General features: G+C 44.6%; 1 protein-coding gene across 3 annotated transcripts in view; it reads right to left on the bottom strand.

The window, feature by feature from the left end:
* HAO2 (hydroxyacid oxidase 2) overlaps positions 1-16901 on the bottom strand; it is a 29952-nt gene extending 13051 nt beyond the window's left edge. The window contains exons 1-4 of one of the 3 annotated variants that reach the window (XM_040230926.1): positions 16756-16889; positions 4615-4697; positions 3165-3303; positions 1058-1209 (exon numbers count right to left, since the gene is read on the bottom strand). In XM_040230926.1, the coding sequence (XP_040086860.1) occupies positions 1058-1209; positions 3165-3295 (283 nt within the window). In that variant the 5' untranslated portion in view covers positions 3296-3303; positions 4615-4697; positions 16756-16889. Of the gene's footprint in view, positions 1-1057; positions 1210-3164; positions 3304-4614; positions 4698-16755 lie in introns of all 3 variants that reach the window. The other 2 variants (XM_040230925.1, XM_040230927.1) reach the window with 2 other exon arrangements.
* Positions 16902-27519: the final 10618 nt, after the last annotated feature.

Below are 27519 nucleotides of genomic sequence, written 5' to 3' on the forward strand. Positions count from 1 at the left end.
ATCGCTTTCTCCTGCCCAAAACAATCCAACACCCTCAACCATGAAGATTTAGTAAAGCAGTCATATTCATACAGGGTATTCATATTTCAACTTAGCCAAATTTGTTCCTAACCAGATGGCTGTCACTTTAGCTCTAGAATTCTTGGATTCATCACTTCATATATCACAGAGTCAACGGAAAAGACCTCAGGGAAGCCTTGGGCAACTTGAGAAAAAAAGATTTGGTTTCAGTTGAAGATGGCAAATGAATCCCGGGAATATTTTTGCCCCCTGCCCTTCCCATCTCCTCTCTTCTTATTTTTTGGTGGTGGCAAATGAGGGAAGAGACTGAGATGGGACTAGGAAGAAGACAAATCCCAATGGGAAACTTTTTGTCAAATAAGATGATCAAATCAACTGTGGTTTTTCAGTCATTAAGTTGTGTCCAGTTCTTTGCAACCCATGGACTGCAGCACACCAGGTTTCCCTATTCTTCATTATCACCTTGAGTTTGCTCAAACTCATGTCCACTGAATCAGTGATACCATCCAACCATCTCATCCTCTGTCATTCCCTTCTTTTCCTGCCCTCAACCTCTCCCAGAAGATAAGAGAAATGGAACATTTGGACAAGAGCACCTGCCAGGACGTTGTGTTAGGAGTAATGTCATGACTTTCTCCTCGACCTGAATTCAGAGACTCGGCATTTAGCCCCAGCCCTGGCCCACAAGGGTTCAAAGAAAGGCCTCCCACTTCTGGCCACACTAAGCAGTCCTTACCCCACAGGGCCAGTGCCCCTTTCTTGGCATGGCTTGGTGGGGTTTTCATACTCTGCTATTCATCTGTAGCTCCCTCCCACCCTAACCATTCTTTATAATGGAAAACTGGTATTTTCTCAATCTTAGGTGAAATGTTAGGCAAATGTAGCTTTAACCATTCCTTTTCCTACCCTTGATTCCAACCAGGTTCATGTCCCTAAGCCCTTTCCATAGAGAAGCTGGTTGCCCCTGCCCTGAAGGACACGTCTGCATGCCTAAAGGGCCTTGGGAGGGGAGCCTCAAGGTGGGGGCAGCTCACACCTCTGGCTGTGCTCATTTCTCCATCAGGCCAGGCAAGGCGGTGGAAACCTGTGGGTGCGATACAAATGGGAGCGCTGATCTCTGCTTCTTGGATGGTGGTCCGCATGTCCACCTTAGACACATCTTTCAGGTACCGAGGACGGAGGCGGATTCTGTGCTGGACAAAAAAGAGATGTTCTGTTGGTGGGATCATTCTCCAGCACAAAGGTGCTGCTGGGACCTCCAGATTCCTGGCATAGGTCTAGGACCTCACTCGTGGGGTCAGTTGGCTGGTGAGGCAGTATAGACAACCAGGAGGCTCCTTTATTCTGGAAAGCCTCTCCCAACCCCCTATTCCACATTTACCTGGCCTTCCCTGAACTCCCACTGCACATATAGTTTTTCTGTTCCCTGCCTGCTCAATCAGAGGTCTGTGTCTTGGAGCCATGCCTCCATGACCAGACTCTCAGCATGTGGAGGCTTTGATTGATGCATCACAACAAGAACTAGAATGGATATAAATGAGCAGAGCATAGTTCTAGGCTCTTCTTTCTTAGGTTAAATACAAGTCTGTGTGTGTGTGTGTGTGTGTGTGTGTGTGTTGCTCAAATGTCCAACTCTGTGTGACCCTGTGGATATAGCATGCCAAGCTCCTCTGGAAATTTTGCCAAGATTTCCCAGGCAAGAATACTGGAGGGGGTTGCCATTTCCTCCTCCAGGGATCATCATGACCCAGGAAACAAACCCAGGTCTCCTGCATTACAGGTAGATTCTTTACTATCTGAGCCACTAGGGAAGCCCAGACACAAGTTTCTTTAAGGCAAGAAAAGGTCATTGCAAGAGGACAAATCCCAGAGAATGATCACAGTTTTTCATTTTGTTTTGTTTTTCTGGTTAGAGGCTAATTCATTGAAGATCTGACTTAAACCCTAGTTTAGAAGAAGGTAGGGAAATTAACAAGTATGAATTATATGAAGCACATTTGTAAGTCCCAACAGAGACTTAGTTAGCTTTGGGGTCCAAAAGTGCTTGTTTTCCACAAAATACTATTATTCCTGTACATAAACTCAGAAAACTTTTTCTGGAAATGCTGACTGTGCAAACTTGGGTCAGAGATCCCCAGTTACTTTATCTGTGAAATAGGAGTAATAATTCGACTTTCCTAATAGTCTTGTGAAGACACACGAGAGGAAGCAATTGAAGTGCTTAATATAGTGTTCAATAGGCGTGAAAACACAGAAGATAGTGTTCACCTAGCATCCCATTTTCCAGTTTTTTCTGGCCTCGGTATCATAGAGGTCAGCAAACATTTTCTGTAAAGGGTTAGCTGGTATATGTTTTAGGCTTAGTGCCATGAGGTCTTTGTCACAATTACTTGGCTCTGCTGTTGTAACATCACAGCAACCACTGATAAGATGTAGATGACTGAGTATGGCTGTGTTCTAATAAAACTTTATTTATGGACATTGAAATTGAAATTTCATATAATTTTGACAGATTGCAATTCCTCTTTTGATTTTTATCAATGATTTAAAAATGAAAAGAAGCTCAGCCTTAGCTTGTGGACCATCCTCAAACAGTGGGCCTGACCTGACCATCCAGAAATTGGCAGTAGGCCTGACCTGACCCGACCTGTTTACTGACCCCTACTTTACCACTGTTATGCCAGCCCAGCTCTTCTCTCTTGAATCAATCTCCTGTTCTCCCCAAGACCCCTTGGGTCTCCACATTTCCTCCCTCTCTCCTGTTATGCCTCCAAGCCGGAAGTTCAGGCATTCAGGAGATTTAGGCTTACCCATCTGGCTTCTCCTTCCTGCCCAGGAGGCTGGAGACCCTGAGACTGTGGTGCTTTCTTTTCAAGTGGAAGAGTCACCATGTTCAGCAGAGGGTGGCTCACTTGTGCTAGCTGTGCAGAGGCACTAAGATTAAAGGTCTCTCCACCCATCTTATCCCCAGTTACCCACTCACCTGTGGAGAAAACCCCCCAAACCCCCACCACCAACAAAAGCCCATTATGATGTTTTGAATACTCTGTTCTTTGGAGGCAGAAACCAGGACTGCTACCTTCCAAGGAGCTTTCAACCTGGGCACCTTAGCTTAGCAATAGAAAGGATACGGAAGACCAGACTTTTTAAATGCTGCCATGTTGTCATCCCGCGTGCAGCAGTCATCAGCTCCTCCTTCGATAAAATCCCAGGTTGACTTCGATAGGTGCTCCCGTGCATGCGCCTGAAAGTCTGTCAAACACACCAAGGGCATTTCTGGACCTTTAAAGGAAAAACCAAAACCAACCAAACAGAACTCAATGAGAATTCTTCAGATAGTTGAGGCGGGTGAAGGGGTAGGGGTGGACTATAGCACAAAGCTGTTTGGATTCAACATGAACCCCCGTGTCATCTTCGTCTCCAAGGAGGGGCTGCCAGAGATGCTGATTCCCAGACTGAGAGCAGGGAGTCGTGCTGCCCTCCTCTGCTCTCCCAACCCCAGCTCCCAGTCCTGGTTGTTGGGTCTCCTAACTGTCCCTCAGGTCTGTCCCCTGTTTCTAGGCCTGCTGCCTCAGATCTTATTGAGGCCCACCACCTCTTATAAGATTATCGTGAAAATTTCTTATCTTATCTCTTAGTCTCCATCTTGCCTCCCTCCAGCCACCTGGGACCTTTCTAAAATGCAAGTCTGGTCATGGCTGTTGGCTTTCAAGTGCCCATAGTGTGGCATTTGCACCTTTCTAGGACCTGGCTGCTGACACACCAGCTTAATTTCTTGGTGGCTTTTTCTTGTCGGCTGAGTCACTATAAACAGTTTCTGAACATTCTGGAAGGTTATTTCCTATCTCTGCCTTTCAGGAAGGAGATCCATCAGGGCAAGAAAACTGGGTCTGAACAGAAATCAATATCTGGGAGTTCCTAGGAACCTCTGAGTATGTGAATACATGGGGTAGTTAGTTCATTATCTGGTAGGAAGCTGACTTTTTTCAACTCTTTGGCTGGGTTATTGAACAAGGTGCTAATTTTGAGCCAAAGAAAATGATACATGCTCTCTCCATTCATTCCTATCCCCTTATTTGAACCTCATAAATACCTGGAGCTTGGTACTTCTGCTATGACCATCCCTGAAAGAGGAAAGAGGGCAGGATTAGGGGGCAAATCTCTCTAGTAGCAGCAAGTATCTACAGAGATGCTGAAGGCACTGGTTACAATCAGTCTCAGCATGTAGAGCTTCTGGATAAGAAGGTTCCACTATGAAGGGTGATGAAATCTGTAGTACATAGCTCGGCACATCTCCCCAGCAGCTGGCCATGGGGTGAAAGTTACCCAAAGGCTGTGGGTAGAAACTAAGTGCCTACCAAGTTATCTTCTGAAGGATGAGGGTAAGACCCAGGGACTAGGGCTTTCAACACTAATGAGGCAACTCCCTTAATGAATGATGGGACCAGAGAGGCCAGATGAAACGTGGGGTGTTGGGAATCTCGGTGGAGGTGGGGCTGTGCCAGAATCCAGTTAAGTCAAAGAGGAAAGTAGCCTAAACACCAGCCTGAAAGGCTAAGCAGAAAGAAGTTATACAACAGACAGGAAGCACACCTGGGATGTGCCGTGAGTTCTGCAAGGAGGCCTGGAGGTGGACTTTGGAGCACAATCACAGAGCTTTTTGTGGACAGTACAACCTGTCATGGGCAGAGAGCAATTGGGGTCCTGAGTTGAGTTTGGCAAAGTGCAGCAACAGTGTCTAATTTATCTCATTCCTATCTGACTCTTAAAGGCTCAGTGACTTTCAGTGAATGAATTCATCATTGTATTTATCCAACTGTATTGCAATCAATTATTTAAACCTCTCTGTGCATAAAAGGGTTAATTAAGCAGACCTGAGAATGCTAGACCTTGAAAACCTTGCATAAAGTTTGGACCTTGGCTGAAGTCTGGGAACTTGGATTTCAAGCGGGTTCCCACCATTTCGTGATAAGAATGTCTCTCTGTGTCTAAACTATTTGTGCAAACAATGTGCTCTGTGCTGAACATCTGCTTTCCCTCTGAAAGTCCAGAATTTTGGTACGGGTTAGGCAGACAGTGTCCTTATGACCAGCTCCCAGCAAAAAACCTTGGGCATCAACTTTCTAAAACAAGCTTTTCGGGTAGACAACATCTCACAAAGTGCCGTCCATAGCTCATTTTGGGAGGAATTAACTGCATCGTCTGTGATTCTACCGGGAGAGGACTCTTGGGAGCTTATGCCTGTTTTCCTCTAGATTTTGCCCTTTGTCCCTCTCTGATTTTGCTTTGCATTCTTTCACTGTAATGAATCATAGCCTCAACTGTCTACTGTGTCCTGTAGATCTTCCTCGTGAATCACTGAACCTGAGACCCCCAACACACTTTGCCTCCCCAAGCAGTGGGACACTATGTGATGCTGAGTTGCTGTTCATAAGTGTTGGTTCCTTGAATTTACCTTTCCCCTGTGTATCATCTCTCTGCTTTGTGGGCTGAGAATTCATCATCAAGTTTCAGCTCCCAGTGTCTCAACAAATCCCCATATCCTACACATTACCCGCTCACAGGAATGTTCTTCTGCAGACTTTTAGCATAAAAACGTAACAGGATTTGCTTCTAATCTAAAGGAAATGGTACAGCCTCACTCAGAATCACTTGCCTGGAATAATGTGAATAAAGCTGCGTGGAAATAAATAATGCAGCATCTTTACATATAGCAAATACAATTTAATCGAATGTCTATCTACTGTTTCCTTTCTCACCTACTATTTCCTTTTTGTTTCCTAGTGAAGTGGATGGAGAAGGTATTAGTTTCCTCTGAAGAGAATGGAGCCTGGGAAACAAAATACCTTGTGAAGAATTAGACAGTAAATTATTACAGGGGAAGGCTCAGAATCATATCTTCTGGTAGTTTCTAAAGGTAGACAGTCTCCATTTTCAATTTCATGGTACAGAGTAAAGTAGTTGGTTTACCTAAATTATTTGTTATACTGAATTTAAAAGAATTTTGTAGGGTGAAAGTATAATGATGATGCTTCTTTATTTTCTTTTCATAGCATATGTAAAGTTTAGTAGAGTCCCGAGCCCGTAATTTTTAGTAGAGGTCCAACATAAGGTTTATAATTGAAGAGAAGGACAACTGTGTTGTTTCAAGTCTTCCCTATTTGGGAAGGAGACTAAGTACTATATGTTTTTATGTATTTCAGTTTGACCCATATTGGCTTTAAAGCCACCAGAAATTAAAGGGAGGGTCCAAGTTGTCTAACGGGTCTGTTTTGTATTCCCATTTCATTTGATCTTCATTCCAGCATTTTTTTCTTCTTTTCTCCTCTACCCCAATTATGCAAGAGGAAGAGAAAAGGGAGAAAAGGATGAAAGCCTTTTGCTCGCTGATCAACAGCTTAGCTCATTTTAGCTCATTTCATCTGTTTAGCTTTTTTTGTCTAGGGAAAAAAAAGATGAGGTGCAACTTACATACCAGGAATAAGGAAACTAAAACCTAGGAGTAAAGATGCTCAGTGGTATCTGTTGCTAATGATCTGAAGTTTAAATCTTCCTGAGTGAGGGAAAGGGGAAGGTCATAGACTGGGGCTGGATGGCATTTCAAGGCAGATTTTGCTTTCTTCAAAATTGCTAAGTCCCTACCAGATTAGGCTAGATAACAACCTGTCTTCCTCTGGAGTTTCATATGCCTCATATGTTGCTGTCTCTTTAGGAATACTTCGACTAGTATGCACTCTGTAAGAAATCTCGGGGTAGGGGGACATCATGGTGCAGGTGGCTGAGATTCAAGGGAGAATCTCAGGGCTATCTCAGATGACCTGCCTCCAGGATCAAATGCTTGGTGTCCTTTAAGACCATGTGGCCTTGTCCCCTAGGAGCTTATGCTCCCAAGTTTCCCAATGGAGTGGTAGAGATAACATCAAGGCTACATGTTGGGAGCCTTGTTTGAGACATTACTCTGTTCAAGGTTGGCTGACAGTGCTTTAATCTCTTTGTGAGTGACTGTCTTAAGGACAGTGGCTGCAAAGCCTGGAACCATTGCCTTAGCAACAGTGGCCTTGGAACCGGAGAAGCTGTAGCAGGAGGAGGCCCTGGGAGTGGAAGGTGTGGGCAGGGGAAGGAGGGGTCCTGGTGTTGCTGGAGCCACAGGCGGTGTCAGGACCAGGAGATGGGAGTCAACAACACCCACAACTGAGGCAGGCGAGCCCCCAGGGAACCCTGAAGTGAGGAGGAAAGGTCAAGGTCAGGGACTCAGATTCCTCTGTTGATGGACATCAGATGAATGGATAAGTAAGTTGTGGTAAATGGAATATTACTTGTCACAAAAAAAAGGAACGGAACTGGGTCATTTGCAGAGATGTGGGTGGACCTTGAGATTATCATACAGAATGAAGTAAGTCAGAAAGAGAAAAACAAATACCATATATTAACGCATGTCTGTGGAATCTAGAAATATGGCATAGATGATATTATTTGCAAAACAGAAATAGAGACACAGACAGAGAGAGCAAACATATGGACGCCAAGGGGGAAAGTGGGAGTGGGATGAATTGGGAGATTGGGATTAACATATATACTCTATTAATACTGTGTATAACATAGATAACTGAAGAGAACCTACTGTATAGCTCAGGGAACCCTATTCAGTGCTCTGTGGTAACCTAAATGGAAAGGAAATCCAAAAAGGAGAGGGTATATGTATGCGAATAGCAGATTCACTTTGCTGTACAGCAGAAATTAAAACAACACTGTAAAGCAACTAAACTCCAATAAAATGTAAAAACAAAAACAAAAACAGGACTGGGACTCTCAGGAACATAAGGTCAGATATCAGAGTAAAGATGGCATGGGAGTGTCCCTAACATTAGAGTACCTTGAGGAACCAAGGATGGCATTTATATGGGGGCCTGGAGGCAGAGGGCCCAGTGTGGGTCTGACGGGTGCCGGTAGTCTAATGCTGCAAGAATGTACCCAGGGTTCTGTCAGCCCAGGGTCAGCTCTGGTCTTTTCCCTGAGGCTTCTTACACTGAACCGAGGACTCAGGACCCCTTCCAGGACAAGAGGGCTGTGGTTTTGTTTTATTCTGTTTGTGCAATAATAATCTGTCCTCTCCAGCCACCACCCCACCATCCTTTCTCATTAGCTCATTTTTCTTCCCAGTCATTAAAACTCTCCTCTTGACCTCTGGGCACATCCTCCTGTGAAAAGTCGTACATGTGGGCTCTTCAGAACCTATTCTGCCGTTAACTATGGAGACTGTCTTTGTTTTACTCTAGGAGCTCTGTTTAAGGAGATTTTGAGGTTGTGAGGGGAGGTACATTTATATTAATGCTCATTCTGGAGCTGTGGTGACCTAACTAGGTCATTAGTGACCCAGTGTCCCACCTCTGCTGATGGTAATGATTGCAAATCCTGCCTGGTGAGAATGAGAAGACAGAGCGGCTGTGCTTGATGGAGCTGAGAGGGACTTTAGAGAGATGGAGGGACGTCCACAAGTTCACAGCGCAGCAGAATTAAAAAATGAGCCTGGGTCTCCTGTCTCCATGCCCAGTGCTCTTTCTGATGTAGTATGTGACTCAGAATTTCCCTGAAGAGCCTGGCGAAATTACCTTGAATTTGCTTCTTCTTATGTGGGCATTAGTTTCTAGCATAGACCTGAGGTTTCTAGAGACTGAACTTACCTACATTGGATTTTATCACTCCAACTCCTTCTGACCCTGCTTGGTTAGCTAATATCAGCAAAAAGGGGCTGAAGCTGGAGGAACAGAATGGACTCTTGCTTGTGTAGTCAGTGGACCCACACTTGTGGGGGATGGAGAAGCAGGCTGCTTCAGAGGAGGTTACTGACACTTAGCTCTATGAGCAGAGGCAAGTTACTTCCCCTCTTTGGACCTCAGCTCCTCACTGGAGAAACTATGGGTTTTATATATTTAGGTATAATCTCTACCAGATTTGGGGGGCTTCTCAGATGGCACTGGGGCTTCCCAGGTGGTGCTAGTGGTAAAGAACCCTGCCAATACAGGTGACGTAAGAGACGCAGGTTCCATCTCTGGGTTGGGAAGATTCCCTGGAGTAGGAAATGGCAACCCACTCTAGTATTCTTGCCTGGACAACCCCATGGACCGAAGGGCCTGGCAGGCTACAGTCCATGGGGTTGCAAAGAGTCGGACACGACCAGGTGACTAAACAACAGCAATACCAGATCGAAGCCACTAGAAATTAAAGGTTGGGCTCATGTTCATGAGGTCCTCATTCTATGCTTCCTTTGCCCATAAAAATGCAAAGACCTCTGTTTAGATGGATCATGTTAGCATTCTTGTTCAGCACTTACTTCATGGTGATAAAGCGCAGAACAGGGAACAGCCTTGTTTCCTGCAGAACAGCCCTTATCTGGGCTGGTTCCTGACACCAATCAGCTGGAAGCTCACAGACATCCTTTGCTCTTCCTCACCAACCTCAAGGCTGGTTTTTACAATCTCTTCTGACCCTGTGGTGCAACCAGAGGCTTCAGCGGGGAACAGTTTCACCAGTCAGGGCACCGTTTCCCTTTTATAGGCGGGTTCTCACCCCACCTGGGTTCCCAGACCGCCCACCAGCTAATCCATCATTCTACACACATATCCTCTTGTTTCCCTGATTTCTCCAAACTATTGGTTGATTTTTCTTTCAGGAAAACTTTCTCACTTTTTCCCTTTCCTTAGTTTATCCCATCTCCTTTCCTTTTCCATTTGCAAACCAAAAATAACCCCCTCGTGGTGGATGAGACTGGTGTTGTGGAGTTCCTTGGATTATGAACAAAGTGAAAAAGTTCTGAAGTCATGTTAGACTTGGTTAAAGAAAACCTCCAAAGCCTTTGAATATACCCTCAGGGGCACAAGATTTCTACCCTCTGTCACCACAGAGTTCTTTCTTTGTTTAATTAAGCCTGCTTGTCCTCTTCCTCAGCATTTATAAAAACAAAAGAAACTATTTAGTACCCAACTTCTTCGTTTTCAGTTTTAGCCTATTACTAGCCTTACAGGACTCTATACTCATTTGCATTGCAAATATGTTAATTTTCTGCTACTCTGGAAATCACGTGGGTATTTTCAGTAACCTAGGAATCCAGCCACTATCTTAATAGCTTTCTTTCTATGGGAAAATATGCACTGAGTTCCAAACAAATGACCTCCTAGGAGAGCTTTGGAGCACAAGCCTCGTTGTGAATAGTGTGCTTTCTATGGGGTGTGGGCTATCATTTAGGACATACTGGGAGACCTTGATCCAAGGGTTCACAGGGTGTTTGCAGAGACTGGGAATTTTCTTCTCTTGAGCAGTGGAATCATTTGGTTACACAAAGACCCTTGGAGACAGCGTGGTGGCTCCTTAATAACAAGAATAGTGACAATAAATGCGCAACCATTTATGGAATGCTTCATGACGTCTCGTGTGCTGTGTAACTTATTTTAGGTACATTAATGTGTAATCTCCAAACACAAATATTATTATCCTCATTTTGCAGATGAGAAACCGGAGGTTCAGAGAGATTAAAATATTTTGCCCAGCATCACATATCTAGTTGTATACGCTAACTCCTGTGGCTTGGCTCTTAAGCATCGTGAAAAGAAGCAAATATCTGCAGCCAAGTGTGGTTTGTAGGGTGAGAGCTGGCATCAAAAATGGTGAGAGTCCCATCTTATAGATGAAAAAATTAAAACTCAGAAAATTCCAATAAGTTGTCTCTATTCATATGATGAGGATGGCAGGGTCTGACTAGGAATTCCTCTGGTTTGCTCTGAATATTGTTTAGTTGGCCAGTACATGGTGTTAGTGGTTTGCTAGGCTTCCTGGATGGCGCTAGTGGCAAAGAAGCCGTCTGCCAATGCAGGAGACATAAGAGATGTGGATTCAATCAGGAAGATTCCCTGGTGGAGGGAATGGCAAAGCCACTCCAGTATTCTTGCCTGGAGAATCCCATGGATAGAGGAGCCTGATGGGCTGCAGTCCATGGGGTGGCAAAAGAGCTGGACACGACTGAAGCGAATTAGCACACACGTACAAGATCAGTACAGATCTGTGCTCTATAGGGTCAGAAGAGTTGCACAGGGACTTGCCTGGTGATCCAGTGGTTAAGACTCTGAGTTTCCAACACACGGGTTGTGGGTTCAATCCCTGGTCAGGGAATTAAGATCCCACATGCCTTGTGGCATGGCACAAAATAAAAGAGCTGCACAAAGTGAGTTTGATCAGTTCCCACAAAATCTAGGCCACTGGGAAAGGTGTCCTGTGTGGACATCATGGCCCTGCACCTTCATTTGCTCAGAAAGGGTAAAGTGCACTAAACAGATGTCAGAAATGACACAAAGGTTCAGAACAAGCTCTGAACTCTACTATTTTCACTCCTGACTTGAGGTCTCGTAGGCGTAGCTCTACGCAGGAGTGGCAGCTCCTGAGAGGTGGCAGGAGAGGAGTGAGAAGACAGAGAAGCTGCTCACGATACTCCATGAAACATTAGTAGCTGGGGGAGTGCATGGAGCCAGGAGGAGAGGATCTCATAAGTGTTACGTCTTGGGAAACATGGGCTCAAACTCAGCTCTGCTGCTTGTTCACCAGGTGCCATGAACAGATTATTTGTAAAAGAAGATTATTAATGCCTGTCCCACAGGGCCTCATGAGGACTACAGTCCACACAATGTTCCTAGAGCAGTGCCTTGTATAGACTAAAGTGAAAGTGGAAGTGTTAGTCGCTCAGTCATGTCTGACTCTTTGTGACTTCATGGACTGTGGTCCATCCTTCAGAGGACCAGGCCCCTCTGTCCATGGGATTCTCCAGGCAAGAATACTGGAGTGGGTTGCCATGCTCTTCACCAGGGGATCTTTCTGATCCAGGAATTGAACCCAGGCCCCTGCATTGCAGGCAGATTTTTTACTGTCTGAGCCACAAGGGAAGCTCTTGTATAGACTGGACTATCCTTAAATGGTAGAACCATTGGCATTCTTTTTCTTGTTGATGACATTCTCCTCTGAGGCTCTGGAGGTTGAAAGTGGATTTCACCTTCGAGTAATTCTGTGATGGTATAATTTATTTCTTTCCTTCTTTATTGGAATATAATTGCCTTACAATGTTATGTTAGTTTCTGCTGTACAAGAAAGGGAATCGGCTGTATGCATACATATATCCCCTCCCTCTTGGACCTCTTCCTTCTACCCCCTCACCATCCCACCCATCTAGGTCATCACAGAGCACCGAGCTGAGCTTCCTGTGCAATACAGCAGCTTTCCACTAGCTAGCTATTTTACAAATGGTAGTTTATATTTGTCAGTCCTAATTTCCCGATTTGTCCCACCCTCCCCTTCCCCTCCTGTGTCTGCATGTCCATTCTCTAAGTCTGCCTCTCTATTCCTGCCTTGGAAATAGGTTCATCTGTACCATTTTTCTAGATTCCATGTATATGCATTAACATACAATACTTGTTTTTCTCTTTCTGACTTACTTTACTCTGTATGACATACTCCAGGTCCTTGTGATGGTATAATTCAAACCGTGTTGGATTTACTCATTGGTTAATCCCACAAGGCTTGTCTAGTGCACACTGTCAGCCAGGACGAGCAGAGGCAGTCACTGTTCTGCAAGTGCTCCTCGATGGTTCCCAGCTGCTTATAGGTAGGCAGGCTTTATATGACTAGCTCTGGTCAATGGGCTAGGAGTGGAAGTGATGTGTGTTCATTTTGGGCCAAGAATTTAAGAACTTCTATGTGACTCTCTATCTTTTTTTTTTTTTTTCCTCCTGTTACAACATTCCAGGGGCCATGTCCATTGGGAGGTATTGCTATAGGATAAAGGTAGCTTGGATCCCTGAATCATCACCTGAAAAGAAGGAGCCCCGGAGATCAGCTGATTTTTTGTGAGTGAGAAATACATGTTTGAATGTTAAAACACAAAGAATTCAGGGTTTATTCCTTACCACAGCAAAGCCTGACCCAACCTATTATATCTAGGCATCATGCCAAATGCTACAGGTTTTTAACACTACAGGTTTTTAACACTACAGGTTAAAAAAAGAGCTACATGATGTTAGTCTCCATTCCCAAGAAGCTTACAGTCAAAAGAGAAGATGTATTTCAACAGCTAATTCTCTTTTAGTCGATATGATGTTGCCTATAACAGAAATCCTTTTCTAGGAAGGGTTACCCAGGAATGCAGGAATATTCCCATTGCTTCTCAAATGGTAGCTGATAAGTGATGTTCCACTCCATCTAGTCTAGACAAGCTCCAATTTTCATTCATCTATAAAGTTAGGTTATGGCTGTCTATCCCACAGAGCTTTTGTGAGAATCAAAGGATCTTGTCAAATGCAGAATAGCCTAATGATAAGAGTAAACTATCATTTAAATAATAGTAATGAAGAGTTCCAAAGAATAGCAAGAAGAGATAAGAAAGCCTTCCTCAGTGATCAATGCAAAGAAATAGAGAAAAACAACAGAATGGGAAAGACTAGAGATCTCTTCAAGAAAATTAGTGATACCAAGGGAACATTTCATGCAAAGATGGGCTCGATAAAGGACAGAAATGGTATGGACCTAAGAGAAGCAGAAGATATTAAGAAGCAGTGGAAAGAATACACAGAAGAACTATACAAAAAAGATCTTCACGACCAAGATAATCACGATGGTGTGATCACTCATCTAGAGCCAGACATCCTGGAATGTGAAGTCAAGTAGTCCTTAGAAAGCATCACTACGAACAAAGCTAGTGGAGGTGATGGAATTCCAGTTGAGCTATTTCAAATCCTGAAAGATGATGCTGTGAAAGTGCTGCACTCAATATGCCAGCAAATTTGGAAAGCTCAGCAGTGGCCACAGGACTGGAAAAGGTCAGTTTTCATTCCAATCCCAAAGAAAGGCAATGCCAAAGAATGCTCAAACTACCGCAAGATTGTACTCATCTCACACGCTAGTAAAGTAATGCTCAAAATTCTCCAAGCCAGGCTTCAGCAATATGTGAACCGTGAACTTCCAGATGTTCAAGCTGGTTTTGGAAAAGGCAGAGGAACCAGAGATCAAATTGCCAACATCTGCTGGATCATCAAAAAAGCAAGAGAGTTACAGAAAAACATCTACTTCTGCTTTCTTGACTATGCCAAAGCTTTTGACTGTGTGGATCAGAATAACCTGTGGAAAATTCTGAAAGAGATGGGAATACCAGACCACTTGACTGGCCTCTTGAGAAATCTGTATGCAGGTCAGGAAACACCAGTTAGAACCGGACATGAAACAACAGACTGGTTCCAAATAGGAAAAGGAGTACGTCAAGCCTGTATATTGTCACCCTGCTTATTTAAGTTATATGCAGAGTACATCATGAGAAACGTTGGGCTGGAAAAAGCACAAGCTGGAATCAAGACTGCTGGGAGAAATATCAATAACGTCAGATATGCAGATGACACCACCCTTATGGCAGAAAGTGAAAAGGAACTAAAAAGCCTCTTGAAAGTGAAAGAGGAGAGTGAAAAAGTTGGCTTAAAGCTCACCATTCAGAAAACGAAGATCATGGCATCTGGTCCCATCACTTCATGGCAAATAGATGGGGAAACAGTGGAAACAGACTTTTTGTTTTTGGGCTCCAAAATCACTGCAGATGGTGATTGTAGCCATGAAATTAAAAGACGCTTACTCCTTGGAAGTTATGACCAACCTAGACAGCATATTCAAAAGCAGAGATGTTACTTTGCCAACAAAGGTCCGTCTATTCAAGGCTATGGTTTTTCCAGTGGTCATGTATGGATGTGAGAGTTGGAAGAAAGCTGAGCGCTGAAGAATTGATGCTTTTGAACTGTGGTGTTGGAGAAGACTCTTGAGAGTCCCTTGGATTGCAAGGAGATCCAACCAGTCCATTCTGAAGGAGATCAGCCCTGGGATTTCTTTGGAGGGAATGATGTTGAAGCTGAAACTCCAGTACTTTGGCCACCTCATGCGAAGAGTTGACTCATTGGAAAAGACTCTGATGCTGGGAGGGACGGGGGGCAGGAGGAGAAGGGGAAGACAGAGGATGAGATGGCTGGATGGCATCACGGACTCGATGGACGTGAGTTTGAGTGAACTCAGGGAGGCCTGGCATGCTGCAATTCATGGGGTCACAAGGAGTCGGACATGACTGAGTGACTGAACTGAACTGAATGATAATAGTAAATTGTCATAGTAAATTATTACTATTACTTCAATAGTCAAGACTTTGGAGTTTTGCTTCCTGTTAGGAGGTAGGATATCACAAAAAGCAATTTCTCCCTTGATCCTGTTTCCAAACTCTCTACTACAATCCACTGATCTGGGTATCTTTCTACCAGTACCACCCTGACTTGATCACTGTTGATGGCAGTTCTTCCCAGACTGATCCATAGATTCAACTTGCGTGCATGCATGCTCAGTCTTTGGAAACTTATGAATTATAGCCCGCCAGGCTCCTCTGTTCATGGGATTCTCCAAGCAAGAATACTGGAGTGGGTTGCCATGCTCTTCTCCAGGGGATCTTCCTGACCCAGGGATCGAACCTGTGTCCCCTGCATTGCAGGCAGATTTTTTACTGCTGAGCCACCGGGGAAGCCAGATTCAGCTTGACCCAATCATAATTTCAAGAGGCTATACACGGGAGGGAATTGTTACCCAGTTCCAAGCAAACTTATTCCCCAAAGAAACTACACCAGCCCGATTGTCTGACAAACATTAACTTTTTTGCTTTTTAGAAGCAGTCGCTGCATCAATGTTATCCTCTGTCTGTGGCCACGAAGCAGTGGTCAAGTGACAAAGTAGATCCCCGAGGGCAGAAACTGTGACTTTTAGATTTTCCAGAACCCTTTCAAGTGGACATCTGTTAAGCTATCTCCCCTCCTAAAGACATCCATAAATACTCCCTCGGGGCTGTTCCTTGGTGGCCTAGCAGTTAGGATTTGAGGCTTTCTTTGCTAGGGCCAGGGTTCAGTCCCAGGCCTGAGAACTGAGATCCTGCAAGTTGCTTGGTACGGCCAAAAAAAAAAAAAAATTACTCCCTCAGGTGGTTCTAAAACTTAACTTCCCTAGACATAGCCTCTCTATCTATAGTTTTTTTTTTTTTTGAGTATAATTGTCTCACAATGTTGTGTCAGTTTCTATTGTACAGCATAATGAATCAGCTATTTATGTACATATATCCCTTCTTTTTTGATTTTCTTCCCATTTAGGTCATTACACAGCATTGGGTACAGTAGGTTCTCATGAGTTACCTAGTTTATATACCTACTATGTATAAAATGGGACTTCCCTGTTGGCTCTGGTGGTAGAGAATCTGCCTGCAATGCAGGAGACATGGGTTGGATCCCAGGGTCAGGAAGATCCCCTGCAGAAGGGAATGGCTATCTCCTCCAGTATTCTAGCCTGGAGAATTCCATGGACAGAGGAGCCTGGTGGGCTAAAGTCCATGGGGTCGCAAAGAGCTGGACACGACTGAATGACTAACACTTTCACTTTTTTACTTTTTTGTATATAATAGATAACTCATGGGAACCAACGGAGTGACTTTGCAGCAAAGCCTTCCTTTGCTAGGCCCCTCAGTGTCCTACTCCCTGGGTCCACATGGCATCTTTCTGCCAAGACTCTTCCTTTGAAGACTCACATTTGAGTACCTCCAGTGCGTCCTGAAGTCTCTAGCCTCTCTTCTCGTCCCACCTGCCACCTGCTCTCCCACCCCAGTTCCAAGTACACGGGAGACAACCAGCAACACACCCGGTATTAGCGTCTTCCAGTACCTGGGATAGTGGTGTCCGGCGGCAGCCACCCCGATCTTGGCTCACAGCTAGCTGTGGTGGGAATAGCAGGTCTCCATCCACAGCTCCCTGAAGACAGAAGAGGTTCAAAGTTACAGGTTAATCTTTAATGGGAACAACATCTAGCTTGGAAGCCAGTGAGCAAGTGGGCCAAAGCATGTTAACCATGAAATGAACTTTGCCAAGTTACATCACATTCAAGTGACATTCATTACCAAATTCAACCTCAAAATAAAATAGTTGCTAATTTGCTCAAGCCATATATTTCTCCCCTTGGGCAGCAAGGAGATCAAACCAGTCCATCCTAAAGGAAATCAACCCTGCATATTCACTGGAAGGACTGGGGCTGAAGCTGAAGCTCCAATACTTAGGCCACCTGATGTGAAGAGCTGACTCACTGGAAGACAGTTGGCTGGGAAAGATTGAGGGCAGGAGGAGAAGGGGATGACAGAGGATGAGATGGTTGGATGGCATCATGGATGCCATGGACATAAGTTTGAGGAAACTCCTAGAGATGGTGAAGGACAGGGAAGCTTGGAGTGCTGCAGTCCATGGGGTTGCAAAGAGTTGGACACGACTTAGTGACTGAACAACAATAATTTATTTTCCCAATGCTTCAAAGATGGTTAAAGGAAGAGAATCGGTGATTTCAGGGGAGAATTACAAAACCCCCCGTGTTGTAAAGGAAAGGCTTGTCTGGGGAAGTGCTGAGGGGATGGATAAGAAGCAGTCACACCTGGGAACTGGAACACAGGCAGCAGTGACCCAGCCAGGATGGACTGAGGGCTGTGCTGTCGAGCCCTCCAGGCCTGACCAGAGATGAATAAGGGAAGCAGGGAGAACCACCGACACTTCTGAGTGGGAGAATGACTCAGTAATCAGGTGGAAGTCTGAGGAAGCCAACGCAAGTGTTGTTGTTCAATCGCTCAGACTCTTTGCAACCCCATGGACTGCTGCACGCCAGGCTTCCCTGTCCTTCACCATCTCCCAGAGCTTCCTCACACCCATGTCCATTGAGTCGGTGATGCCATCCAACCGTCTCATTCTCTGTCGCCTCCTTCTCCTCCTACTCTCCATCTTTCCCAGCATCAGCGTCTTTTCCAATGAGCTGGCTCTTTGAATCAGGTGGCCAATGTATTTCACAATGGTACATGTTAAAAAAAAAAGAATTCCCCAATAATGTCACTAATTAATGTCCAATTTGTGGGGCTCACTAATGTCACTAATTAATGTCCAATTTGTCCAGGCCCTTCCCGCTGTGCTCCCGAGCCAGCCCCTCATTCTGCACCAACCACCAGTTATGAAGTGCTGACAATAGGCCTCACATGTTACACACATTATTTCACTTGATCTTCACAGCAACCATATGGGTCAATATTATTTTCCCATTTTTCAGAAGAGAAAATGAAGTTAACTGGCTGAAGCTTTCCATCAGTAATGAGAAGAGTTGGGATTTGCATCTAGCCTGTAGCCACCATTCAATGGCAGGCGAAAATTCTAGGCTATTTCAAGGACCATGGCAGCGGGATTTCCCTATCTTTTAGAATCTGCAGCTGAACTGAAAAACAACTTTGCTGCTGATGTATTTACCTTTCCCATTCAAGGCTCATTCTACATTCACTTGAGGGTAATTGCTACCTGCTATATTACCACTAGATGGCAGGCTTACCTCAAAAATACTTTCAAAGTGACCAGCCGGCAGGATCTGAAAATCGCTTTGCCACAGTGATTTTTCACCCCTCCATAATCAGCCTCCAGGCCATGCCCACAGTCAGCTCTCACACCACCGGGCCTCCTAGCTATCCAGGAGACATTATGTTATGGTCAGGAACACAGGCCCTGGCGCCTTGAGAGCGCCTGAGTGCCAGTCTGTTGCCACTTCTGACTTCTGAGTGCTGCAGTTTTCTCCCAACGTCTCCCACACTTTAATGAGAAGTAAATGAGTTAATTCTTATAACGTTCAGGTAGTCAGTAGAACAGTGGAGGTTCTATAGCTCCTATAGCTAGATTCATAATTTGAATCAACTTCAAACTAGGTTCTCAAGTTTGAATCTAATCTGAAGTCCTGGGGATCTTTCAAATCTGGTCACTGAGCTAAGGAACATTTTCTCTTCTTTAGTATCAGCCTTCACTGCTGTAGCCTAAATGAATTAATCCCCACAGGGGCACAGAGGGACACAAGCAGAGCTGTTTGAGGTGGTCTGTAGCATCTCTCGAATTCCAGAGACTGTGTTCATGATGGGTTTAACGTTGGATTTGACACTAGGTTGGACAGAACAGCACCGGTGGGTTTGGAGCATGTTTCAGGAAAAGGCTGAAAAGAGATGCTGTTTTTCAGGTGGTCCTGGGGCTCCCCAGCTGGCGCTTGTGGTAAAGAACCTGTCTGCCAATGCAGGAGAGAAAGGAGAAGTGAATTTGATCCCTGGGTTGGGAAGATCCCTGGAGGAGGTCATGGCAGCCCACCCCAGTATGCTTGTCTGGAGAATCCTATGGACAGAGGAGTCTGGTGGGCTACAGTCCATAGGGTCACCAAGAGTCGGACATGACTAAAAAGCAACCTAGCATGCACGCACGTGCGGGGTACCTATTAAACAATGTATGTGTGTGTGCTAAGTCACGTCAGTCGTGTCCGACTCTGTGCAACCCTATGGCTGTAGCCCCCGAGGTTCATCTGTCCATGGGATTCTCCAGGCAAGAATGCTGGAGTGGGTTGCCATTTCCTTCTCCAGGGGATCTTCCCAACCCAGGAATTGAACCCAGGTCTTTATGTGTCCTGCACTGGCAGGCGGGTTCTTTACCACTAGCACACGTGGGAATGTGCCTGCTTAATTTGGGTGAAGAGAAATGATAGGTTATTCTTGAGCACTCATGGCCCAGCTCTCAGAGAACAAACATAGTTCTGCGAGCATAAAGGCACCCCGCAATCCCCTATGATGGGGGGCACCTGGGCCCTCCTGGTCCCAGCTGTGCCACACAGCCATCTGTCTTGCTTAAGCTGAGTACAGAAGTCAGATGAACCTGGAAATTTGAGGTCTGGGCTCAAGCCCACCACGTGCCTGACCCTAAGGCGCTGCAGGCAAGTTAATATTAACCTTGAATTATTGAAGCCTGAAGCCAACCAGTTGTGGATGGGGTCAAACAAGGGGCAGTTTGATCTTTCTGCAGCTACTGAACCTCTCAGAGGCTAAGAAGCCAGCAGAGTGGTTGTTGCCCTGGGTGGGGGCAATTGTGCAGTGAGTCACAGGGAAGGATGGGGACACGGCCTGAAGAAGGGCTTTTTGGGAGGAATATGGTTATATGCCAGTGACTTTTGTCACAGGGCTGCATTGTCTGTCCTTGTTTTACAAGGTCTGAAGGAGGAAGAAAAATTCTTTCTCCATCTGCTGAGTTTGCTACATAGATCAGGTCTGATAGGAAGTAGAGATAGCTTCTGAATGTGGAGGTGAGCTAGGCAGCAAGAGCTGGGATTATAAAACTTCCCAAGATCGTGGAGAAATTTGGGTGCTGGGTGCAGACAAGAGTTCAGGATCTCAGATTCTGCTGGGTGTCTGGGGTCACAGGCATGGTTATCCCCATGGGAGACAATGAGGGAGCCGCCATCAACAGCCTATTGACACGAGAGTCACTGGCGTCTTGGAGATGATTTGTACCCTTCAGAAGGCTTATGCTGATCCAGGATCAAACACAGTTTATATGTAAGTTAGGTGACAGGGAGGGACAGTTGGTACAGGAGAGGAAGCAGTGGTTTCCTCCCTAAAGACACCTCATCTGTGACTTGGTCTCGCTCAGACACCAGGGTGTCTCACAGCTGCCCCACGATGAGGTGTGTAAAAGTCCTCACTCACACTGTGCTCACAGTAGTGAGTGCTCAATAAATGGTAGTGTTATCCTTAACAATAATCAATAACACTTAAAGGACATTTACAATGTGCCAGGCAGTGTTCTAAGGGCTTTGTATGTATTAATTCATAGGGATCAACTTTATCCCCATTTTACAGATAAGGAAACTGAAGCACACAGCAGAAAAGTAACTTGTTCCAGATCACACAGCTGGCAAGCACACAGCTGGGATTCAAAGCCAGAAAATCTGGCTCCAGAGTATACACTGTTAGACAAAATGACAAAGTGTTAGTCGCTTAGTCTTGTCCGACTCTTTGCGACCCCATGGATTGTAGCCCGCCAGGCTCCTCCGTCCATGGAATTCTCCAGGCAAGAATACTGGAGTGGGTTGCCATGCCCTCCTCTGGGGGATCTTCCTGACCCAGGGATTGAACCCTGGATGCCCACATTGCAGGCAGATTTTTTACTGTCTGAGCCACTAGGGAAGCCCCACACTGTTATGCTATTTATGTTATGTTAATTATGCTGTTAATTCATATTTCAGAGAAGCTTATGGGAGACCAGAGGAGGAAGAGGTTGCTTCTGGCTGGGGTGACCAACAAAGTCGGGGACCTGAACTAACAGATGTTCATCTGGCGCTTTCACATAAATCTGATTCTATCTCCTGCTCTCAGTCCCAGTCTGTGGGTCTGAAGTTGAGCCTACATGTCCTGCTCCTATGTGGACGGAACTAGGGTGTTCAGCTGAGGCCCCAGACCTGCTGAACCCAGAGCCAGTGGGCCAGTTAATGAAGGACTCCTAGAGATCAGGGACTCTGGAAGACTCAGCGAGGGCCTTTGAGGCTCGCTGGCTGACTTTTGTCCCTGCTTGCAACTGAAACATGATGTTTCCATGTCTCTGCCTATACTTGCTATTCCTTCTTCCTCAAATATTCCTTTTTTTTTTTTTTTTAGTTTTTAAAATTAAACTTAAAAAATGTTTTTTTAGATAATTGTAGATTCACATGCGTGGTTCCTGGAATATTCTTTTCACTCCTACTTGTCCTTATGATCCAGCTGATGGGTCCTCCCAACCATGAAGCCCTTCCCAGTGCTGTCAGGCAGAGCTGGCACTGTGTGTGTGTGTGAGTGAGTGAGTGTGTGTGAAACATGTCACACGGTATTCCAATTGGTCCATTATGGCTTTACAGGATTTGGAGTTCCTTGAGGCCAGGAACCCTGTTGTATTCATTCTTGAAACTCAGCCCACCAGAGCCTGACATGTGACGAGTATTTGTTGTAGAATTAGAGAATAGATGAAGAGGCAAGCATAGATGCTGTCAGCATCTTTCTTTACATTTCTACCCAGCCTCTCTCTCCTCTCTCCTTTTGACCATCTGTCTTACTGGAACAGCACAGCCTGTTTAAGGCAAAGGTCAGGATATCTTTGGTTTTGTGGACTGTTGACTGATATTCACATTTCTGAACGTGCAATGCCCTCAGCAGATCTAGGGTCAAACTCCACATAAACACGCTGGGTCACGGAGGGACAATCAGCTTCATGAGGTGGTAGCTTTATTAAAGTCCTTAGATTCTGATCAGCCCCAGCCCCTTGCTCACAAACCCCACCACTGACTCCCATTGGTACCCAGTCCTGTGGTTGTTGAATGAGCTGCACCAGGCCTCTGTGGGCTAACTAGCCTGCGATGTCACTAGGGATAAGAGGAGGCCTTAGAGTCTCTGAAAGCAGATGCTAGAATCTGCCTTCTCCTTCCCTCTTCATACGCTGATTTTGCATGGTCTCCTTCCCTGAAAGTCTCCTGTGTGTGCTCAGGGCTCATTCCTTGAACAAGGCATATTCAGGACAGGCATATTCAAGTTGCATGAACAGGCTGCCTGGCTATTCTTATGTTTTGCAGGGAGGTGACAGCAAGCATTTAATGTGCTTCAGTAAAATTTAATCTGTGAATTGATAAAGAAGATGGGGTACATACATACAATGGAATATTACTCAGCCATGAAAAAGACCATTTGCAGCAACATGGATGCAACTAGAGATTATTATACTAAGTGAAATAAATAAGAAAAAGACAAATATCGTATGATATCAGAAAATGTGGAATCTAAAAAAATGATACAAACAAACTTATTTACAAAAGAGAAGAAGACTCCCAGACATGAGAAACAAACTTGTGATTGACCTACCAAAGGGCAAAGCTGGCGGAGGGATAAATTAGGGGTTTGGGATTAACACATACACACTACTGTATATAAAATGGTGGCTTAGATGATAACGAATTTGCCTGCAATGTGGGAGATCCAGGTTCAGTCCCTGGGTCAGGAAGATCCCCTGGGGGAGGGCATGGCAACCTACTCCAGTATTCTTGCCTGGAGAATCCCATAGAGAGAGGAGCCTGGTGGGCTACAGTCCACACAGTCGCAAAGAGTCGGACATGACTGAGTGGCTAATGTACATAAAATAGATAACCAATAAAGACCTACTGTATACAGTCTACTCAATATTTTGTAATAACCTATAAGGGAAAAGAATCTGAAAAAGGATATTATACCTAATATAAAAGGGTATTATATATATATGTGTGTGTGCTGCTGCTGCTGCCTCTTAGTCGCTTCAGTTTTCTCAGACTCTGTGCAAGCCCATGGACTGTAGCCCACCAGGCTCCTCTGTCCATGGAATTCTCCAGGCGAGAGTGCTGGAGGGGGTTGCCATGCTCTCCCCCAGGGGATCTTCCCAACTCAGGGATGAAACCCAGGTCTCCTGCACTGCAGGCAAATTCTTTACCACTGAGCTACCAGGGAAGGCCTATATATATGTATATATGGAAGTCATATTCCAATATATATATTGAAATATATATATTCATATATATATATGAATCACTCTGTTGAAACTAACACCTGAAACTAACACAAGATTATAAATAAACTATACTCTAATAAAAAAAAAATCTGGGGACTTCCCAGATGGTGGGCCAATTGTTAAGACTCTGCACTCCCAATGCAGGAAACCCAGGTTGGATCCCTGGTCTGGGAACTAGATCCTGCATACCATAACCAAGACCCAGCTGAGTCAAAAAAAAAAAAAAAATGATCCATAAGCTGCTGAATCTAATTCCTAGAACCGTGGGTTGACTATCATTTAACCACTAGACTACAATTGACCCCACTGTCCCAGCCTCCACTCCCAGTTATTTCCACTAAGGATTGACTGTAAGATTCTTGATGGTTTAAGGCCTAAGGCATGGAAAACAAAGTGGAAGAGAAGGCAGAAATAGAAACAGAACAGTTATGTTCCCCCAGTAGCTGCAACAATCTTAGGTTTCATTTTTAAAATTAGAATATAATTTTTACATAATAAAATAAACTCATTTTAAGTGTGCAGTCTGATGAGTTTTGGCATAACTGGTATAACCACTGATAGTGTCAAGATCTGAACATTTTCATCACCACAGAAAATGTCCTTGTTTCTTTCCAGTCAGTGGCTTCCCACCCACAGCAGAGGTCACTGTTCTGATTCCTATCACTATAACTTAGTTCTGCCTGTCCTAGAATTTACATTACTGGAGTTAATTAGATGGTTATTTATGTATGGATAGGTCCTTTTACTCAACAAATGCTGTAGAGATACATTTCTGTTGTTACTTGTATGAGTAGTCTATTTCTTTTTTTAACTGTTGAGTATTGCTCTATGGAAGAGGGTGAGATGGTTGGATAGCATCACTGGTTCAATGGACATGAACTTGGGCAAACTCTGGGATATAGTGAGGGACAGGGAGGCCTGGCGTGCTGCAGTCCATGGGGTCGCAAAGAGTTGGACGTGACTTAGCGACTGAACACAGCAACATCATTGCTCTATTATATTAATATAACACAAATATGTTTCTCCACTCACCTGTTGTAGGCATTCAAGTTGCTCCCAGTTTGGGGGGTTATTATGAAAGTTTATTATGAAACTTGGGGAAGCATTTCATAATTTCTGTGACATTTATTTTACAGTTCTTTTTGTGAATGTGTTTTCTTTTCTCTTGGATAGATGCCCAGGAGTAAAGTTGCTGAGTAACAGAGTGAGTACATTTTTAACTTTGTAAGAAAAGTGCCCCAGAACTTTGAAATGATTGTGCCATCTCACACTCCCAACCATCAGAGTACTCCCACCATTCTCACAGTAGGAGAATTTGGTTACCACCTAGGCTTCATTGTATTATCTCATAGTCGCTACTTAGAGAAACAGGTCAAAGAACATTAACGTTGGTTCTTATAGATTTCGGAGAGTGGTCTGTCCCCATGAAATGCCTCATTCTTGAGTATCCTTGATAGGAAAAAGATTTTCCATTCCTTGGGACCTTAGACCTGGCGTGCAAACTTAGGAAGGATGCTTGAGGACTGGTGAAGGGGGATGGCACTATAGCTCAGCCCACCATGCAGGATCAAACCCAGCTATCAATTTGATGACAGATGTTCAAGCTAGATCACCCTCATCTCCAAGAGTGGCTTTGTAACAAGTCACTATCCCAGGCCTAAGTAATCAGAGAATTTATTTGCAGTCTGTTAGCTAATTGTTCCCATACTGAGCACAGATCTTAACTAAATGCCAAAGTGACATTTACATTTCTGGTCTCCATTATGAAACAGCTGATGAATTACCATGCTTATATCCTGCCAGTAGAGTTTAATTTGCTTAAGATTGCAGCTGATTTCTGAGATTCCTAAACAAGATAGGATAAATATCCCAGGATATGATGGAAAAGTTAGAGAAGACACAGATTTGCAGCCAGGACAAGGACATTGCACTCCAGCAGCAGGACATTTAGCAAGTCACGTCACTTCTCTCAGCTTCAGGTCCCTGAAGAGCAAAGTCGAAACAATTCCTATTTCTATCCACCTACCTGCTAGGGTGGGTATGAGATTCAAATCAGATGCAGCTGCATTCAAATGCTGGCTCTGCCACATTCTACCAAAAGTTTGACTGTGTTACTTATTTAATTCCCCAAATCTGGGGTTTCACCCCTGTTAGGTGAAGATCATAAATGAACGCTTTGTGTGTGTGTTAGTAGCCCAGTTGTGTCCAACTCTGTGTGACCCCATGGACTGTAGCCCACCAGGCTTCTCTGTCCATGGGCTTCTCCAGGCAGGAATGCTGGAGTGCCATTCCCTCCTCCAGTGGATCTTCCTGATCCAGGGACTGAACCTGGGTCTCGATTGCAGGTAGATTCTTTATGGTCTGAACCGCCAGGGAAGCCCAAATGAATTCCTTGCACAGTTATAAGAATTAACTAATGTACATAAAGCACCTACTGGTAGTGAGAACCTCAATATTAAGCAGACTACTTGAGTTATACATCAACCAGATGGCAGTTTTCTCCATCAAATGGCAGATTTACTCACTTGCCAACCAACCTTTGTTGAACTAGGCACCATGTCCTGCTGATAATGCTCACACAGTGACAGCAACACTGCCTGAGGGGTGTTTTGCAACCCAAATTTCAACTGTTTTTCTTGTTTTTATTCCTCATTGATCCAAATGTAAAACACATCTTTCCTCTTTCAGTAAAGTCATTTCCTCTTTTCTCCCATCATGTACTAATAATTAGGGTGGTCTGTTATTATTTATTCAAATAAAAGGATTTATTATAGCCCCTACCCGTATTTCTCCTCTTTTATTTTCCCGCACTTCGTTATAGAATGGCTTCTGACAGTTATACTTTTCTTAAACTCACACTTAATCATTTTGTGTAAGTGCAAACATGTGACCCAATTACCTGTCCTAATTTGTTCATGTGCGAATATCTACATATTGAAACACATTTTTTAAAAACCATATGCTACTGTATGTTCACCTTTGTACTATATTAATAGCTATGAAATTCTATTAATTTTCATAATAATGTGTGTAACTGATTTTATTGTCAATGAATTTAATTTTAGAGTGGTAGAGGGGACAAAAGGCTTCCCAGATGGTGCTAGCGGTAAAGAACCTGCATGCCAATGCAAGAGATGCAGGCTTGATCCCTGGGTTGGGAAGATACCCTGGAAGAGGGCATGGCAACCCACTCCAGAATTCTTGTCTGGAGAATCCCATGGATGTAGGAGCCTGGTGGGCTACAGTCCATAGGGTCGCAAAGAGTCGGACATGACTGAAGCGTCTTAGCACAGCATGACACAAAGGGGACAAAAGCTAAGTATACATAGTACAAAGAGGGTGTTGGGTCCGATGGTGCTGAGACTGCTTCTTGTGGGTGAATTGGAGCGGCATCTTTCCATTTCTTTGGCTCCTCTTTTTGCTAGTACCACTCTTGTTAGAGCACGGGCTGTTGAATGTAAACCTGCAGTAGAGGATGGGGTCTCCTTGGGACCCTCCTTTGTCTGTGAGTGCTGTATCTGTGTGCCATCTGCTCTCCTGTCTTTCCACTAGATGCCAGCAATGTCCCAGGAGACTGCCTGGCTGTGCTGGGCCTCCCTGATGGTGATGGTTATGGTTTAGTTGCTAAGTCATGTTCAAGTTTTGTGACCCCCATGGACTGTAGCCTGCCAGACTCCTCTGTCCTTGGGATTTCCCAGGCAAGAATACTGGAGTGGGTTGCCGTTTCCTTCTCCAGGAGATCTTCCTGACCCAGGGATTGAACCCACATCTCCTGTGTCTCCTGAATTGCAGATGGATTCTTTACCCATTGAGTCATCAGGGAAGACCTGGGAATTTTCAAAACAGCACAAGAAAGTTGCTCCAGCTCCAAACATACAGCAGTCCTCCTGGAGTTGGAAGGTTGCTGATGGTATCTTGAGTGCATGGTTTCCTACCTGCTCTGGTGTCAGAACAAAAGGGTCAAGTTTAGGCACACAACAACGTATCGGGGGCGATCCATGGCATAACCATGGATAAGATCCCA

Source organism: Oryx dammah, unplaced genomic scaffold (genome assembly GCF_014754425.2).
Source record: "Oryx dammah isolate SB20612 unplaced genomic scaffold, SCBI_Odam_1.1 HiC_scaffold_28, whole genome shotgun sequence".
NCBI lineage: Eukaryota > Metazoa > Chordata > Mammalia > Artiodactyla > Bovidae > Oryx > Oryx dammah.